An 18,214-nucleotide genomic window follows, 5' to 3' on the forward strand; every position below is an offset into this window, starting at 1 on the left:
TCAGAAAGTGAGCTTCCACTTTGAGTTCAAACATTATCTGATTAAATATATTGTTTTGCTTATATATTGTCCGGAGCCAAACGTTTTACGATCCAGCAGAGAAAAATCTCCTACAAAGGGTTAAATCGAAGCATTCACTCGCAGCAGTCAGTGGCGGGAAAACTTGAGAACTGATGGGTTCACTGTAGGTTTGGTGCACAAGCGATTTTATGTGGGTCCGCATCCGCCGCATGTACAATGTTCACGAGGGGACGTATCGTCGTATCGTATCAGACAACTCCAGAGGACCGTGGATTCAAATCGAGCCGTCAGTCGTCGATTGCAGTTTGAATGTTTCGGTCGCACAAGAAAGACACCGCCGGATTCGGAAAGGACGGTTCGTTCCGTAGACAGTGACAGTGTGGATTGGAACATAGTGACACATTTTGCGCCGCACAGCGTGGTGGGCAATGAACGAAACTTAATTCGATTAGGCTTGAATTACCATTACGGTTGGCTTGACGAGTTTTTTGGGGGGTTCATCGGGTTAAAGGTGATCACCGAGTGGAAAGACTCAATTTGTTTGCCAGTGAATTCCAGCCCGGCAAGGAGCGTAAATTTGTCGGAATACGTAGAAGATGAAGTGGCTACTGTTGCTGGTGCTGCACGCGGTCAGCGGAAGCCGGTTGACGCATCATGATTCATCCAGCGAGAACCGTGCCTCTTCGGCGGCACAATTCTGTACCGATTTGAATCCGCAAAACGGGTTGGACATCGAACAAGTACGTGCATATCTGGTTGTTGCATACTTTTCCGTTTCGCAGTACGAACTCTTTTGGAACCTGTTGGTGAATTCGTTCACGCGGAAATATTTAATTGAACCTTTTCAATGAACATAAAAATATTGGATCAAATATGTTGTTGTTTTTTTTAGACGGCAGCAATGCTAATCGAGCGTAAAAGTATCACTTCATATGTGCTTATGAGAATGATGCAAAGAGAGAATCGTTAGAATTATGCTTCAATAATCGAAAACAATACAGATTATGTCATGATTTTTTTTCTGTCGTTATGGTGGAATTTAGCAGTGCAGTTAGGAATTTAACAGCTTTTGATCATCCAATGATTGCTTCTTCCGATGAACAATATTGTTTATTGTGGCATATAAATAGCATTGGAATATTACATACCCTGAATGATTTCAATTGAATTCCAATAAACATCGATTGCAGTAGATGCATTTGCATCTCGTGGCACAGACAATTTTCCGCTGCAGTGAGCACGCCGCGCCGTCTTCAACGGATTTGTACAATTAGTTGTTGCAATTTATACTAATGGGTTGCATGCTTCCAATCACTATCACTATCACAATCACTATCGAAAAGCCAATAGATCTATTACCCAATCGATGACATTGATTGTAGAAAAGGAAAGTGTTAGATAATCGCACATACACGAACTATTTCAATTGATGGTTCAGATAGGAGAGGAAGACAGAATAAGAAATTTAGTATTAAATATACTAAATTAAATATGAGTTTTTATGGGAAATAGTCGGTCATAACCGCAAAAGGCTAATAATTGACTATTCTGAGAGGTGGAAAACTAAGCAAAGCGCTAGGAAAAAATAAGTTTAAAATATGTCAAATCGTATGCTTTTTATTGGGTACCTACTTGTTATTATTTTATCTCAAATGAAATTTAGATTTTTTTCGGAGTGATCCTCACCGATTCGGTCAGCAAATTATATATCTTTATTTGTTATTTGTTGTTTCAGGAATAATCTTTACTAATTAATTTCAACTAGACTAATTGCAAAAGCTGATGGCTGAATTTTTGTTGAACTTTGCTGTTCTATCGCCTTGTAATTGCTGATAGGTAGTGATATAGTGAACCAAGAACAGATTTTGGTTGAAGAATAAATCCATTTCAAAACAAACAGCTGAAGATTATTTTATAGTAAAATAGTTTCCTAAGATAAAAGACGTGTCAGTTTCTATGTTGAAAAATTACCATCGGTACTGAAGTGGAAAATGATAAATATACTTTTTGCTCATCTGTGAATGTGAATGAAAAGAGGCTTTCACAGTGACAACCACCGTATTTTAATCCATTATAGTAGGTAAGATGTAGCACTTTTGTACTTCTTATGATTCATCTTTTAGCCCTGGTTTGCGTTTGACAAATTGCTGCATCATTTTACATTTTGAGCTATAGGTATATTGTATATAATAACACAAAGAAACAGTGCAACCATACACTGAGAGGTATGTGCGAGAACTATGAACACATTAAATCCCTTCGATTAACAAAACAAGTGAAATAACCTTTTTATAATGAAAATGAAATAAAATTTACGTTAAGTTACGCACCATGTAAACTCACTTTGGATAGGTTCAATTTACGCTGAGCGCGTGCGGGAATACAGTTGCTCCCCTCCCAAGTAACATTGTTGTTGTACAATAGCTTATCAAGGACTTGTTCCACGGGAATCAGCTGCACAATAGTTTAATAAGCTATTATACAACAAAAATGTTACTTGGGCTGTCGACACTTGCGAAATATCAGGATTAAGCGCGAAATCGTTGAAACCGTGTCTGATCCATCATATTTTTGACAATATTGGTACCTACACATAGGTCAACTGTCGAACATGAATGAACGATGAACAAACTTTAGTTTCTTGATTATCTATGCGTAGGGTAAGGAACCAATTTTAAAGATAAGGAGGAAAATATCAATATACCAGACGGATTTCACGCCAACTCGACCAGAGGTTGACATGACTCTCTCAGAATTTTATGAAAACTTTGTGTGTGTGTAAAGAGTTCATATAAATAAACAACTTTGCGTACTTAGTTTATCCAAAATTGGTCTAGACTAGCTTTTGGAAAGGGCTTATTTTTTTCTCTTTTTTTAAATTGGAAATGAAGCTCGAAAACTATAGAAACTACAAGATAGTGATCTACGAATCTCTTTTAGAAAATTTTTTGAATTTTCATAAAAAATAAAAATTATTTCTACACTGAAAAAAACATTTTAAAAATTAGATTTTGCAAAAAAGCTGATCTCAGAAATTGATGAAATTTTTATTGAAGATAGATAATTATATGACCTACAAGTCCTCCAAATATCGCACCAACAAAAAGGTGCTATAATTTTCGAAAATACTGCAATTCCTTTTTTTCTGGAAAGAACTTAAAAAGTTTTTGTTAGAAAAAACTTTTTTCTCTTAAATATGCCCATTTTGCGATGTACGGAAGAATTGTTGGCCATATCTAGCATTATCTATCTTCAAAACCATTTTCATCAATTTCTGAGATGGTCTTTTTTGAAAAATCAGTTTTTAGTTTTTTAAAGGTACAAGCTGTGATATAGAGCTGCATTTGACCGCATCAATCACCGCATACTGCTCGATAAAATCTTACGCCTAGGTCCTACGCAACAGTTTGTTACATGGCTAGGCTCGTCTGCATTTGTCCGATAGGGTTCTGTAAGTGAAACTTGGGTCAAAATTATCGTCCCCATTCACAAATAAATCTGGTGTATCCCAAGGCAGTAAATTGGGACCACTTTTATTTATTTTATTCTTCAACGCAGCTCTAGGCACTGCACAGTGGTTCAAAAGGGTGTACAGTAGAACTTATTATCTGCCGTCTTTTTTTTTTTTTTCATTTAAGCAGTAAAGAGACTTTGGATTGTTCCTAGGAATACCCCCCATAATATGAAACTGTCAATAGTTACTCATGGCTTAGTATGATAAAAATAAAAGAATAACTAATTTGTGTTGGAAAACACAGTCATAGTTTTCTCAGCAAAGTTGTAGCAAATATGAAGGCAAACAAATTTGCTGAAGAAATGAGATTTCTTTCTCTGTTGAGTGCAGACATACAAAGCATTTCATTTGGTAGTTCTTCAAAAATTAGTTTTTCATATATAGCTTGTGTTGGTTGCATTTTACAAGAACATATTGTTCTAGATAATTATTGAAGCATTCAAAACACACGTTTCTGCAGAAGGCTGCAAACCTCAAGGACCTTTCTTTACGAAGTTATCGCTTATTTAAGCTTAATTTTTTTAACTTGATAAACCTATTGGATAAAATAACAAGGTATACAGCCCTAAGGGTTGTACGAAAGGGTGACGTAGGCCTATGTTAGCATTATCGGTGTATTGATAACATATTTACTCGATGAAATATTCCTCTATGTCACTTCATTAGAGAAAGAACTAATGCGGACTGCATTTCTGGCATGTGTATGTTTACGAGTATCTATTGCCTCCTGAAAACAATGAGCAGATGCTCTACGGATACCGGTCGTGAGGTTCAGGATTTCGTTCGTTTCTTATTACTTACTTACTTATTCAGCCGAGAGCCGGGGTGGCTCTTGCTGTATCAAGAATTCCTCTCCATTGTACTCGGTCCTGGGCTACTCGACGCCAATTCGTTGCGCGTCTCGACACACGCAAGTCAGCTTCAACCTGGTCGAGCCATCTAGCACGTTAAGCCCCTCTATTCCTGGTGCCGGTGGGTTCTTGAAGAGAACGGATTTCACTACACAGTCGTCCGGCATCCTTGCGACGTGGCCGGCCCACCGTAGTCTCCCAACTTTCGCCAGGTGTACGATGGGAATCTCTCCAAGCAGCGCCTGTAGCTCGTGATTCATACGCCTCCGCCACTCTCCGCTTTCCGTTTGTACTCCGCCAAAAATAATCCGCAACACCTTTCGTTCAAAGACGGCAAGTGCACGTATGTCTTCCGTAAGCAAAGTAACTGTCTCAAGTCCGTAGAGGACTACCGGTTTTATTAGCGTTTTGTACATCGTCAGATTTGTGCGGCGGTGTATGCTCCTGGATCGAAACGTCTTGCGGAGGGAAAAATAGACTCGATTTCCAGCTTGAATACGTCGTTGGATCTCCTTACTCGTATTATTGTCGAACCAGAGATCCCAAATATACGAACTCATCAACCACTTCCAGTTCATCGCCGTTAATAGTCACTGTCCGTGGGAGGCTAACGTTACTTTCTCGGGAGCTTCTTCCTACCATATATTTGGTTTTCGACGCATTAATTTGTAACCCTATCCTCCTAGCCTCCGTTTTTATTTTGGCGTAGATTGCCTCCGCCGTCCCACGGTTTCTGGTAATGGTGTCGAGGTCGTCTGCAAAGGCTAGGAGTTGGCTACTCTTGCTGAAGATCGTTCCTCTCGTTTCGATGCCCGCTCGCCGGATCACACCTTCAATAGCGATATTGAATAACATACAGGACAGTCCATCTCCTTGCCGTAACCCTCTGCGCGATTCGAAAGGACTTGAGACAGTCTCCGAAACGCGCATGTAGCACATCACTCGTTCCAGAGTAGCTTTGATCAGCCGCGTCAGTTTGTCCGGAAAACCGTAGTCGTGTATTATCTGCCATAGCTGTTCGCGTTCAACGGTATCGTAAGCTGCTCTGAAAACCACGAAAATATGATACGTGGGCACGTTGTACTCTCGACATTTCTGAAGGATTTGTCGGAGAGTAAAAATTTGATCCGTAGTAGCACGGGCCCCCATAAAGGCCGCCTGATACTGCCCTACGAATTCTCTTGCTATTGGGGATAGACGACGCAACAAAATCTGGGAGAGCACCTTGTAGGCGGCGTTGACCAGCGTAATGCCGCGGTAGTTACAGCAGTCTAGCCGGTCGCCCTTTTTGTAGATGGGACAAACTACGCCTTCCATCCACTCCTCCGGTAGTTTCTCTTCTTCCCAAATCCTCGAAATCAGCCAGTGAAGTGCCGTTGCTAGCGGTTCTTGGCCATTTTTGCAGACTTCTGCCGGGAGTCGGTCCTTTCCGGCGGCTCTATTATTCTTCAGTAGACCAATTTCTCGTCGGATCTCTTCGAGATCGGGAGCCGGTACGCTGTTGTCGTTTGTAGGTACTCCGAGGTTAACTTCCATTGCGTCCCCTGCCGCTATATCGCCGTTGAGGTGCTCATCGAAGAACTGCTTCCACCTGTCGACCACCTCGCGCTCGCTTGTGATTAGATTCCCTCCCTCGTCCCTGCACATGTCAGGTTTTGGTGTGTGGACCTTGCGAGTTTGGTTCACCTTCTCGTAAAACTTGCGGGTATCATTAGCCCGGAATAGTTGTTCGAGCTCCTAATAATCTCTGTCCTCCTTCTGGCGCTTTTTCCTTCTCAGGATCGCGGTCAACTCATTCCTCGCTTGTCGATACTTGGCCAAATTCTCTCTCGTGGATTTGCTCAGATAGTTTTCCCAAGCTCTTTTTTCCTCTCTATCGCTTCTTGGCATTCCCCGTCAAACCCATCGTTTCGTGCACTCGAGGTTTCCACACCTAGCACTGCGGTTGCGGCCCCGTTGACTGCCGAGCGTATCCTATTCCATCCGTTTTCGAGGGTCGAAGCGACTAGCTCCACAGAGGAAGGCAGAGCTTCATCCAGTACGTGCGCGTAGTTTTCAGCAGTTCGCGGGTTGTCTAGTTGCCGAATGTTTAGCCGAGGAGGACGACTTTGTCGCGAGGTATAAACCGTTGATAGTTTTGAGCGCACATGTACTACTACTAGGTAGTGGTCCGAGTCAATATCCGCACTCCGTAGGGAGCGTACGTTGGTGATGTTCGAGATAAACCGGCCCTCGATGAGAATATGGTCGATTTGGTTCGAGGTTCGTTAGTCAGGTGATCTCCAGGTGGCCTTGTGGACATCTTTGTGGGGAAAAAAGGTGCTTTTAATCACCAAGCCTCGGGAAGCCGCAAAGTTGATGCATCGCTGGCCGTTATCGTTCGAGTCGGTGTGCAGACTATGGGGCCCGATCACCGGGCGCAACACCTTCAGTTCGAAAACATTAAGGGCGCGTTGGTTCTCCACGAGTATAGTCCATGTCTCATGGCCGTAAAGGTCAACCGGTCTAATCAGCGTCTTATAGATTGTTAACTTCGTGCGGTGGCGAATTTTGTTCGATCGCAGCGTCCTACGGAGTCCAAAGTAGGCACGATTTTCTGCCATAATGCGTCTTTGTATTCCTCTGCTGGTATTGTTGTATGCGGTAAACAGTGAGCGCAGATACACGAACTCTTCTACTACCTCGATTTCATCACCGTCTAAATGAATCTGGGAAGGAGGTCAGCATTCCCTTCTATAGAACCTCTTCCTTTCATGTATTTTGTTTTCGATACATTAATGACAAGTCCAATCTGTTTGGCTTGAGCTTCCAATCCGATGTACGTTTCCGCCATCCTCTCAAAGGTACGTGTAATAATGTCAACGTAGTCAGCGAAGCCAAGAAGCTGGACGAACTTCATGAATATCGTGCCACTCGTGTCTATCCCCGCTCTTCTTATCACACCCTCCAAAGCGATGTTGAACAGCAAACATGAAAGCCCACCACCTTGCCGTAACCCTCTTCGAGATTAAAAGAGACTCGAGACTGCCCCTGATACTCGAACAACACACATTACTCGATCCATCGTCGCCTTGACCAATCGCGTTAGTTTATCCGGAAATCCGGAAGTTATATGCATGTTACTGTAAAATTGCTGGACATTTTATCTATCCAACGACATATTAACAGTTATGTTTCGTTCAGTAGTATAGCAGTTATAAGCATTTAAAATCTTTGATTTAAACGTTACGCTTCTATTTTCGTTTTCACAAAGTACTGCCCAACCCAGTATAGTAAACATAGACGTAGTCCTACGTCAAAATGGGGCGAGTGGATAAATCAAATTAGTAGGTACTTCACCTTGAAGCTTGGGTCAGGTACTACAAACTTGCATAGGTGCCGCTTCTCCCCATCCACCCATATGAGAGTACGTTTTATGTGTTTTGCGTTCGCCGCAGTGTTGCCACATATTCATCTGTACTGGAAGGGGCAAAAATTTTTTTCATCTGTACTTTTTCTTCCAAAAATCTGTACTCAAATCTGTACCATTAAAAATATCTATTGCATAGAAAAATTTGGCTTTTTAGCATTAAAAAAATCCACGAGTCTCAAATCATTTATTTGTTTGATGATGTTTGCAAATATCTCTGCTAAACTTAGACATAAATATGTTTTGTATTGATTTCATTCATTCTAAGAATTGTTTCTCTATTCATTTCAAGAAACAGTACTGAGAAAAAAGTATAAGTTTTTGACACTCAGAAAAATCTGTACCTATCTGTACTTTTTGGCAAAAATCTGTAATCTATACCGTACAGAATCTGTACCAAAAAATTCGAAAAAATCTGTACTTTTCCAGATAAATCTGTACATGTGGCAACACTGGTTCGCCGTATGCTCAATACCCTTTTTTGTTTCACAATTTATTTATATCATGTCACAAATATGTTTTGTTTTGCGCTGTTTCATGCGTTTCATGCGTTTCAGTCGTCAACAGGTTGTAAATCAGTATGGTAAACGAGAGCTCGGCAATTAGATTTGTATTAATTTACTTACTGATGTGTCCATGTCCGCCGGTCCGCCAGAAGGGATGAAATCAGAGATCTCCACTGCTACCTGGTTGGTTACCTGCCATGGATTTTACCTGTAACCAGTTCAGGTTCTCGTCTACAGCCCGGATGTCGTTGGCCAAGCTGCGTCGCCATGAACCTCTGGGTCTGCCTCTTTTACGTTGTTCATGCGGATTACAAGCGAGTGCATCTCTGCAAATCTCGTTTGCTCTTTTCCTCTAGGTGTGTCCGATCCACTTCCACATATGTTCACGAGGACCCGCAAAGGCACCTCTGGCGTTCCTGATCCGTTATATCAGTCTTGGTACCACTATCGGGCGTTGTCCGGTTACCAAGAAAGGCGTTGAAAGACCTGCTCAACTTGTTGCACTGCTACTGTGAAGTTGACATAGACATAGTTTTTGCTACATTGACTGTGAAAACTGCTGCCTGGGACCTCTCGAAGAGGTAATCTAACTTGCTCTGCATATCGTTTTGGTGTTGTGCGAGCAAGACAATGTCGTCGACTAGGTCGAGGTCATTTAGCTGCTCCATCGTTAGAAGATTCCAAGGCAATCCTCGACTTGGTCTATTGTCAATTGCTCCAACTAATATCTCATCCATAACGATGAGAAACAGCAGCGGTGATAAAAAGCGGCCCTGCCTTACATCCGCAGTAAGGGTTACCTTAGAGAGTAATACAGACTCTGTATTACAAAGTAACGTGATGTCACGTCAGTTACTGCATTCAATTGAATAGCTGATGCATCATTTGGGCTGACAAAGATGGATCAGCTTTGAGCATCTCGCCTGAAATGCAATCTATCCATGATGCTCTGTTGGATGTAATACTTTTCACTGTTTCAATTTCATCCAGTGCACAATGGGCAAAAACGAGCTCGTAATCCCAAGAATTAGAAGCCGCTGGTTAGGAATCTTACAAGATACCTATTCTTATGTAAAAAAATGCAGGAAATCGATTGGTGATGGTTTCATCCTGCGCAGACTTCGGGAAGTGGTCCATTTTGTCCTATTTTCATCAAACATCAAGATAAAAGCTAATTAAACCGTATAAAAACTTATTTGCCGCCCGTGAAACGAACTCAAATAGCTTCCAAATGTTAATATTTTTTTGAAACGATGGTTCTACAATTGATGAAGGGACGGTAGGGGAAAGAAATGAAAATTTTGGTGAAGGAGGGGGAAGAGCGGAAAGGAAGGGGGGGGGGGTATTGGTAGCTATGCTTGACAAGTAGTCATTTTGACTCCTACCTTTTGTCCAATGCTGGAAGGTGCATGAGTCGAACCAAGCTGTAATCTGAGATTATAACCGGATTCGAACCCACAACACCCTCCAGGGCATGTGGTTCGCTGGTACTTGTACCTTTGAACCATAGAGGCGCTGGACAAAAGGAGACCGCAAAATCCACTTCTCAAGGATAGCTACGCGTGTTGGTTGTGTTATCGACACATATTGTGCCGCTTCCTGCATCAATTGCAGATTACCACCGAGCGAGAAGTTTTAATCTAACTACTATTTACTTTCAGGACGACGACACTGTGCCGGTCCTTACGACTTGCAAGGTACTGCACGTGACGCTGTTCGTCCGTCAGCGTATGTTAGCCGCGTTTCTCGGCGCGGGTTTTCGAGGGAAGGCCCCGTTCCTATGTAATAGACTAATCTCAAGATTTTAGTCTTGACCTTGGAATGAGGTCATACATATATTAATATTTTTTTGAAACGATGGTTCTACAATTGATGAAGGGACGGTAGGGGAAAGAAATGAAAATTTTGGTGAAGGAGGGGGAAGAGCGGAAAGGAAGGGGGGGGGGGGTATTGGTAGCTATGCTTGACAAGTAGTCATTTTGACTCCTACCTTTTGTCCAATGCTGGAAGGTGCATGAGTCGAACCAAGCTGTAATCTGAGATTATAACCGGATTAGTTGTTCTGCACGGTCAGTCAGTAACTGACCAGCTCTGTCCTTCAGCAGCATCTTAGCATTCAGCTTGGCGCTACTAAGGTGGCGAGATATATTGCACAACAAACGGATAACACCTTTGGCGGCGGTGGTTCCTCCTTTGTCGGTTTAGGGAGGCAGTCTAATGCTCCGCCTACAAGCTTGTTTAACAACCCTCTGTGTATCGTTAACGGGCAGCTGTTGGTCATAGCCGCTCTGGTTCGCGCTCACTCAATGCCGGTTTTCGTCTCTCTCCGCTCGTCGATATTCCTCCAAGTTGCATCCGAGATCCACTCTCTTCGCCCACTGCGCCTTTGCCGAGTGTTTCGTTACTAGTCGAGAAAAATACGTTCTTGATGCGGGTCCATTGTTCTTTGACAGTTCTACCAGCTAGCAACTCCGAGGCTCGGGACTCAAGTTGTTCGACAAAGGCCCTTTTCAACTCGGGATTCTCTAATCGGCGGAAATCGTAACGACACTCAAGTTTCTTCTTTCTTCGTTGAACACGAGTGACGCCCCAGTTCAGCTATAATAAGGTGATGGTCGGATGCAATATTCGCGCAGCGCTTGTTGCGTACAACAAGAAGGCTTCTTCTTCACTTTCGATTGATGCAGATATGGCCAATTTGGTTTCCTGATCGGCCGTCGCGGGAAACTCACGTGACCTTATGTATTGGTCTATGGCGATCCACCATTGACCATGTTGTTATTATCACAAAACTCTGTAAACAACTATCCGTTTTCGCTTCTCTCTCCAAGACCATGGTGTCCCATATTCTTCATCGTGACTACCAATAGCTCTTTGTGGTCGATAATATCATGCGTAGCTTTGTAGTCGATGAACAATATGACTAATGTGTGGGACTGGAAGCTTGACAGCTTTTTTGAAGTATCTGCGAAGCGTAAAGATTTGGTCCGTCGTTGACCGCCTTTCAACGCAACTGGTATGTTAACTTTCCACCTTTTCGCAATTGGTCGTCGGAAAATAATTAGGGAGACCACATTTTAGGCGGCATCGCAGACGGTAATAGTACAATAGTTCTTTTAGTCTGGCAGGTCGTTATGCTTGTAGATCGGGCAAACAACCCATTCTTCAATTCGTACGATAGATGCTTCATATCTCAAATTCTTACAATCAGCCAGTGCCGATAAATGGGTAGTTTTTTTGTGTCCATTCTAATACAGGCCCAAAGAGATGGGGAACTGTGGATAAAATGTCCAGTCGGGTCAAGAATGAGATATTGAGATAAAGGATCTTTTTCAACTGCACATTTCCCGTCGCCAACTAGTTGCTGGTTGTCCGGGGATGCTTACCCGAGCAAGGATTGACAACAAAAGTATAGGGGAGTGTCGTCGTGGTTGGGTCACGTTTTGGAATTCGCCCATAACTTTCGTTTCAAAAGGAATTTTGGAAATCTAAATACATCGTTGCATAGGTCTAAGAAAAAGGTATATTTCCGGAGAGTTTTGAACTGATTACTTGAAAAATAATAAAGTTATAGGCATTTACGTGAAGACAAAAAATGTTGTCATAGTCGGGCCATGTTGTACAGGTTGTGCCATCGCAGAAAATGTAAGACATACGTTTTGAATTTTTTTATAGAGACATGAAAAGAATGAATTCCGTGAACAACGGCTCAGATAGGTACAAATACCCTATTTTTAATTGCATTTTTGCGAAATTTTGGCGATCTTGTAAAATCAATATTGCTACAATGGCCTTTTCCGAAGTGTACAACTACAATGGAAAAACTCCAAAAATCTAGGTTTTTATCGTATTTATTATGCTTTATTTCATCACATTTTACGAAACTGATATTTTCTAGCGATTATTGCGCTTCTGCGCATAAAATTATGGTGGCCCAACCATGGACTACTGAAGTGGCCCGACCTGTGCAAATAGCGCTTTTTTAGTATTTTACCTTAGCCTTCCCAAACACCTTACTGGAGGGGATTTTTCTATAGTCCTCGTGTGCAGCATAACACACGTTATACATTTTTAAAATTTATCTCGATAATTGCATTTCATGAATCATTTCTTGAAGAAAAGTTTATCACGTCTGGAAAACTTTTTTCTAAGATTTAGTCACTAAATTCAGTACGGGTGTTTTGAATACACGATTGAAACTTACAATATTGTGAAAAGTTAGCTGTCACAGTAAGAAGTTTTACAATGGTTGTATCATAGATATCATGAGTTACTAAAACTGTGAAATCGTGATGGCCCGACCATAACAGTGGCCCGACGATAACGACAATACCCTATCAAAATTATTACATATTCGGATGTTGATATCAACTAGAAAAAATGTTTTGTTTCCAACTCAAAATGGCATGTATCAGACCTTCAATATTTAAATAATCTATTTTCAATTAAATTTTTTCCTAGTAAAATGGTTGGTTCAAATTATATGATGATAGCAAAATGATGATGATATGATAGTAAAATGACAACTAATTCTGCTTTCCTATTAATATTGTGTAACATCAAAATTAGTATTCCGTTTGATATTTTTGATAGCAAAAGTAGTATTCAATTTAATTTCACGGCGTGGAATTTTTGCAATCAATTTTCATATTTTAACCGCTAAGTTGACCAAAATGAAATCACTCCGAGCATTCAAAATCCGTTACTTCAAGATATCAAATTTTGTTCTCAATTTGCTAAAACTTTGCTCGGGTATTCAGTCTATATCGTTTCTAATATCCAAATTTAGTGGTCGTCCGCTATTCGCATCTGTTTGATTTCTTACCGCTAAGCCGTGGATGTTTCGAAACTATTCTTATTTTGTTCGATTTATCATTTTATTTCATTATTTATATTTTGTCAATTCTGTATCACTTTGTATCTATTTCTATTAGCATTGGCTAAGAGCATTTGAATTATTATTATTACAAATCACATCAAACTGTGAACAGAAGGGTGCAGCACATGTTATAATAGGACACGCCCATTGTCAAAACTATTCGCTGACGGTATGGTTGAATAATTGATTGCTACATGCTTTATCATATTTTAAGCAGTTTGGGCCTAAAAATTACCAAAATGAATAAGTGAATTCAACAAACACACCCATTACGTATTAATTGTTTATGACTTCACTCGCCTGAATAACAGAATGCAAAACGATTGTTTACTCATTTACTCTGTATTACTTATTTGTTGATCGATTGTATCTTGAATACTATATAGATCATTGAGGTCAACCGGAATTCGTTCCGGACCAGAAATTGAGTCATAACCAATCCAATTGGTGGCGTGATCTTTCGTTCGTTGGCGGGTCATCTATACGTGCAAACATCATAAATGGTACCTATCGGTGCGATCTCCGCTGCCACGCTGCCTGCCGACTAAGCGAGAAAAGAATAAATGCTCTAATTGTGTCCAATAACTAGAACACAACACGCTGGAGATCGGATATTAATACCTAGTACGTGCACAGGAAAATAAAGCGACTATGAAGTGTAGCAATCACCCCATGTTCCGTTTAGAAAATGAATGAAATTCTTAATCGTATTGCGTCGGTACTTAGTCTGACCTTGAAATGAGAGAATGAAAACTGCAAGCGGCATATTTTGTCTTATATGCATATAAATACTTGAATGGAGAAATTTATGCCATCACTTTGTTTACTTATTCATTTGCAGATAATGGGGCTTTGGTACGGAAGTGAAGTAATTACTCATCTGGGAAGCGAGGATGGAGAATCGATCTACGACACGTGCGTGGTGATTCATCTTTCAGATATTACCAATTCGGTAGGTTTAGTACACGTTCGAATTAAGGATCGTCAGAGTTAAGTGATTTTTCTTATTTAGACCCCGACCAGTGAGCGTCCATACAGAGATCAAGGACCGGATGTACGGTTTGGTACATCCTACGGTTATCCAGGTGATCGAAGTCACTATGGAAGTACGGAGGAATATGGCAATCGTCGTTATCAGAACCGTGAAGGGCAACAGCAGCACCATTATTGGCAGCAGCAACAACAACAGCAACAACATCAGTATTCTAGCACTCGATATATGCGACTGATTTGGGATGAAAAGGATCACACGTTGGAGTACACGTTGCGTTACAATAACAGTCGGCCAGGATTCTGGATCTCGTCCGCTCCGCAGGCCGGATCGATGGTTCAACTGTCGTATATGCAATTCACCGGAACGGTTCAGGTTCTGAAAGCCATCAATAATCAACTGGTGTTGACGTTCTGTCAAAGTTTACCCGGAGGACAGCTGTTCTCAGTTGTGCTTTCGCGGCAACATATGGGTTTGTCTCCAGAGGTGAGTATTGGAATCGACGCGTAATTGTTAGGCCAAACTAATCTAAATATTGAATTTTCACAGGAAAACTATAGCATACGAAACTTATTAAAAAGACGTAACCTGTCGACGTTGTCGGTGAGAAAAGTCTGCTACAATGGAGCCACCGTTCAATCTTTGCTGGGAGTTCTGGCCCTTCTGTTAGTATCAGCGCTGGCACTCATCGTTTCTAAATAAAACCAAAATGTGTAGATTATACCAAAGAATGTTTATCGTGCGAAGATTTCTCATGTTTCTTATTCCATCCAGCTCTAAATTACATGTTATTTATTTAACTCCAGGAGTGCTGCTATCGTTATAATTTATATCGCTTTGATTCAAAGTGCTGTAGTAACATCTACATCACTAATATATAACATAAAACGTCGAAAATGTTGGTGACTCGCTAGAGGTTAAGAAGAATTAACCTTCACATATAACGTTAAAGTTATTGTACGGTTCATGTGTCATATGAAACTGAAAAAGTCATTAGTTAGGCTTAGGATCGTTTGAACGTTTGTATATCTCTATTGCTACGAAAACGACTTCAATAAAAAAAATACAACGGCCCCAGCCGAATTCGCTCCGTCAACTGTCTGGTCTATCAATCTAATTAAATTAGTTAGCAGTGACCTGTCCGTGTGGTTGGCGGGATGCTGAAATCCCGTGTTCCAAAATATGTAAAATTGCTTGTAACAACAGATGAAATGATAAACAAATTCCAGTTCGCTGCTCGGAGGGCAACCGGCGCAACCCTGATGATGGGTTAATTAACAAATTAATTGGTGTTATAAAATTCTCTCAACAACATATTCCCCCCTGTATCGGGTGGACAAACAGCTGTGTTTGGTTTTTAGATGGGTTAAAGTCAGTTCGCTAGAATCTATCGCAGCTCGTATGGCTTGGAGACCAAAACCCATATTATTATGACACTCAATCATCGTTAGCACCCGCTGTCAATTAGGGTTTATGCTTTGTGGTTGTGACGTCACGTGTTTCTTATACGATGAAAAACGATGCCATTATATGGTGCAGTTAATTAGACTGTTTAATTGATAATTATACTTGACTGCTGACAGGCACAGCGCGGTGCTCCATCCGGAGGTTAAAGGACGTGCCACAAATTGGGAATATCATATTGACCTGAATCTATCGTTCAAGCGAACAATCGATGTCGAAACCAAACAGTCGATAAACCGACTAATCAGTCAGCGGAAGTGCAAAGCGGAACAGAAACACCGCAGCAAACCGAATTGGTGTGAAAACCATGGTGACAGTTTTGATTGAAATAAAAAGTGGTAATGCTTGTAGTCTATGCGATTTTAATAATTTTCATTTTATTATTTTGCAGTCGACGATCTTCAATAGAGAAAACTCTGCAGGTAAGTCTATAGGGCCACTTATGAAAAACAGAGAATAGATGATAAAACCATTTGAAGTACAGCAACTATCTATCAACTCCGTTAAGTGCAGTTTTGAGCAAACTAAAATTGACTCATCCACTGTCAAACAGTGTATAGCCATCACACATGCCACAGTTAGTAAGTTTAGTCTCTCCTCGTTTCTTCATTTCCCTGGTTTTCCTCTTTGGGGAATACAAGTAAATGCGGGAATAATTAAAAACAAATAAACGTTGGGCGGAATTTCTATTGAGAGATGTTTGTTTCTAGACTAAAGTAGTGTGAGCACTAACGCAATACCTAACTATGCTTACCAAAATTTCATTGCCATCCGAATAGTTCTATCTATAGGAATCCCTCAGGGTTATGCATTTTAAAAGCTCTGGCTAGTCTCCCACTGCGATTTTTAAGTAATATAATATTTTATGATAAAACTTCGTGTGGATGCACCTGGTTAGCTGCTCTGGCAATTATCACACAAACGAATTTCGCATTTTTAACCCACTCGGAGGTGAGCAAAAAATATATTATAATCATATAGATAATAGTCTTTGATAACCATTATAGTAATAAAAAAATCAGAGGGGTTGTGCACAAGACACGACCGCATAGGTGACGTAGGACCACGTAAGTATCTTTGTAGCGATAGTAGGATGTATCCATGTATATAATAATACGATTCTTCATGTATACAAGCTACATCCGTAACGGTCATCAAAGTAGAAACATTGTATACATTCAATCCTCAACCCATTTTGGAGTTATATCCATGAAGTGATTGATTCTATTTTATTAAAACGAAAGCAAGTTAGTAACTGAACCAAACAGTAAATAAATTTGTATGATATGTTTCTATGTTGAATAGTGCTTTTCCTCTGGTAATCGGTAAACGGTACGCGCGAGTTTTCAAAAAGTTGAAAATTTTGCGCAACTTTTCTGCGGCTTACAAAAGGACACGGATAAAGCATTTACAAGACGTATTGCAGACAGTATTGAAAGTCGCAGAAAATGTCGCCTGTGACCAGAAAACTTATTACCGTCATTGGTTGGTCGTCCGCAATGGCGAAAAATTCAACTTTTCCCTCGTTGACTGTGTTAATTATGGTATTAACTGGGCAAGAAAATTAAACATAATAAACTCTTCAATCGTTGTGTGGCCCTTAAAAGAACCGATTGTTTGATTATCATAACTCCTGCTTGCAATAAACTTGCACTAACGCATTTAACGTAATTTTCTGTTCGGTAAATTGGAGTACCGATAACCGCTAACTAGGCACGGCTTGTTGCAACGGACCAACCGGAAAGCCTCAGCAGCTATGCGATCAACGAAACCGTTCGTGTGGGATCCTGAATCACGATGACATACCACTCCAAGTGGCCAGCTGCAAGTGACGTGGGATGCTTCATGCTTCTGGTCGTTTTGTTGTCGCGAGCAGCATATGTCCTCCCAATTCCAGAACTCCTGTCGCCAAATATTCCATCACGGCATCGAAATGGTGCTTCAGCTCCAACACACGGCCACACGGTCAGCCGTCAATGAACACGTGCACGATGCCCTGGCAAACGATGTTGGCACTAGCTCAGCTAGCGGTTGAATAATGCTGTTCGCCGGCTTACCACGTGTTATGTACCAGAGCAAGCGACAAGAAACGACCACACCCATTTTTCATGGTCCTTCATTCTATCATCTACGTGAAATAAAAAATAGAGCATTTCAATTTCAGTCTGAACAAAAGAGCAAAGTTGCCAAAGAAAAATTACGCTACGTATATTACTGTAGCATTGGTGATGGATAAATTTGTGTTGCTAAGATGCAAAAGATGTTACTAAAACTCTTTCATTTGATTAAATCCAATTTCATTTATTTTGACGCTTGACCGAACACATTTACTTGGAGTTAGTATATTTGTAGCTCCTTTTATTTTACCACCTTCCAAATAACTAAACTACATCACATAACTACAGAAGCTTCATATTTATGTTAACATCTTCTAAATAACTAAACTACATAACATAACATCTTCTAAAACACAACACCTCTTCCAGAACACAACAACCCTCTGAATCTGAATCCCCCACCGGGGGATCCACCTTTCACTTGAGTCTTTAAAATCATTAATTTTCTCCTTTCCTCGTGGC

General features: G+C 40.9%; 1 protein-coding gene across 1 annotated transcript; it reads left to right on the forward strand.

Annotated features, from left to right (window-relative positions):
* The first annotated feature begins 356 nt into the window (after positions 1–356).
* LOC128743154 (uncharacterized) lies at positions 357–15,229 on the forward strand. Its single transcript, XM_053839679.1, has 4 exons — positions 357–761; positions 14,022–14,132; positions 14,193–14,657; positions 14,721–15,229. The coding sequence occupies exons 1-4, from the start codon at positions 618–620 to the stop codon at positions 14,871–14,873; spliced, it is 873 nt and encodes a 290-aa protein (XP_053695654.1). The 5' UTR covers positions 357–617; the 3' UTR covers positions 14,874–15,229.
* The last annotated feature ends 2,985 nt before the right edge of the window (positions 15,230–18,214 follow it).

The sequence above is a fragment of the Sabethes cyaneus genome, chromosome 3, assembly GCF_943734655.1.
Source record: "Sabethes cyaneus chromosome 3, idSabCyanKW18_F2, whole genome shotgun sequence".
Classification (NCBI taxonomy): Eukaryota; Metazoa; Arthropoda; class Insecta; order Diptera; family Culicidae; genus Sabethes; species Sabethes cyaneus.

Coding starts and splice junctions, on each gene's coding strand:
- LOC128743154 (XM_053839679.1), top strand. CDS start 618: ATGAAGTGGCTACTGTTGCTGGTGCTGCACGCGGTCAGCGGAAGCCGG. Junction 762..14,021: donor ACGGGTTGGACATCGAACAA/GTACGTGCATAT, acceptor ATTCATTTGCAG/ATAATGGGGCTTTGGTACGG. Junction 14,658..14,720: donor ATATGGGTTTGTCTCCAGAG/GTGAGTATTGGA, acceptor GAATTTTCACAG/GAAAACTATAGCATACGAAA.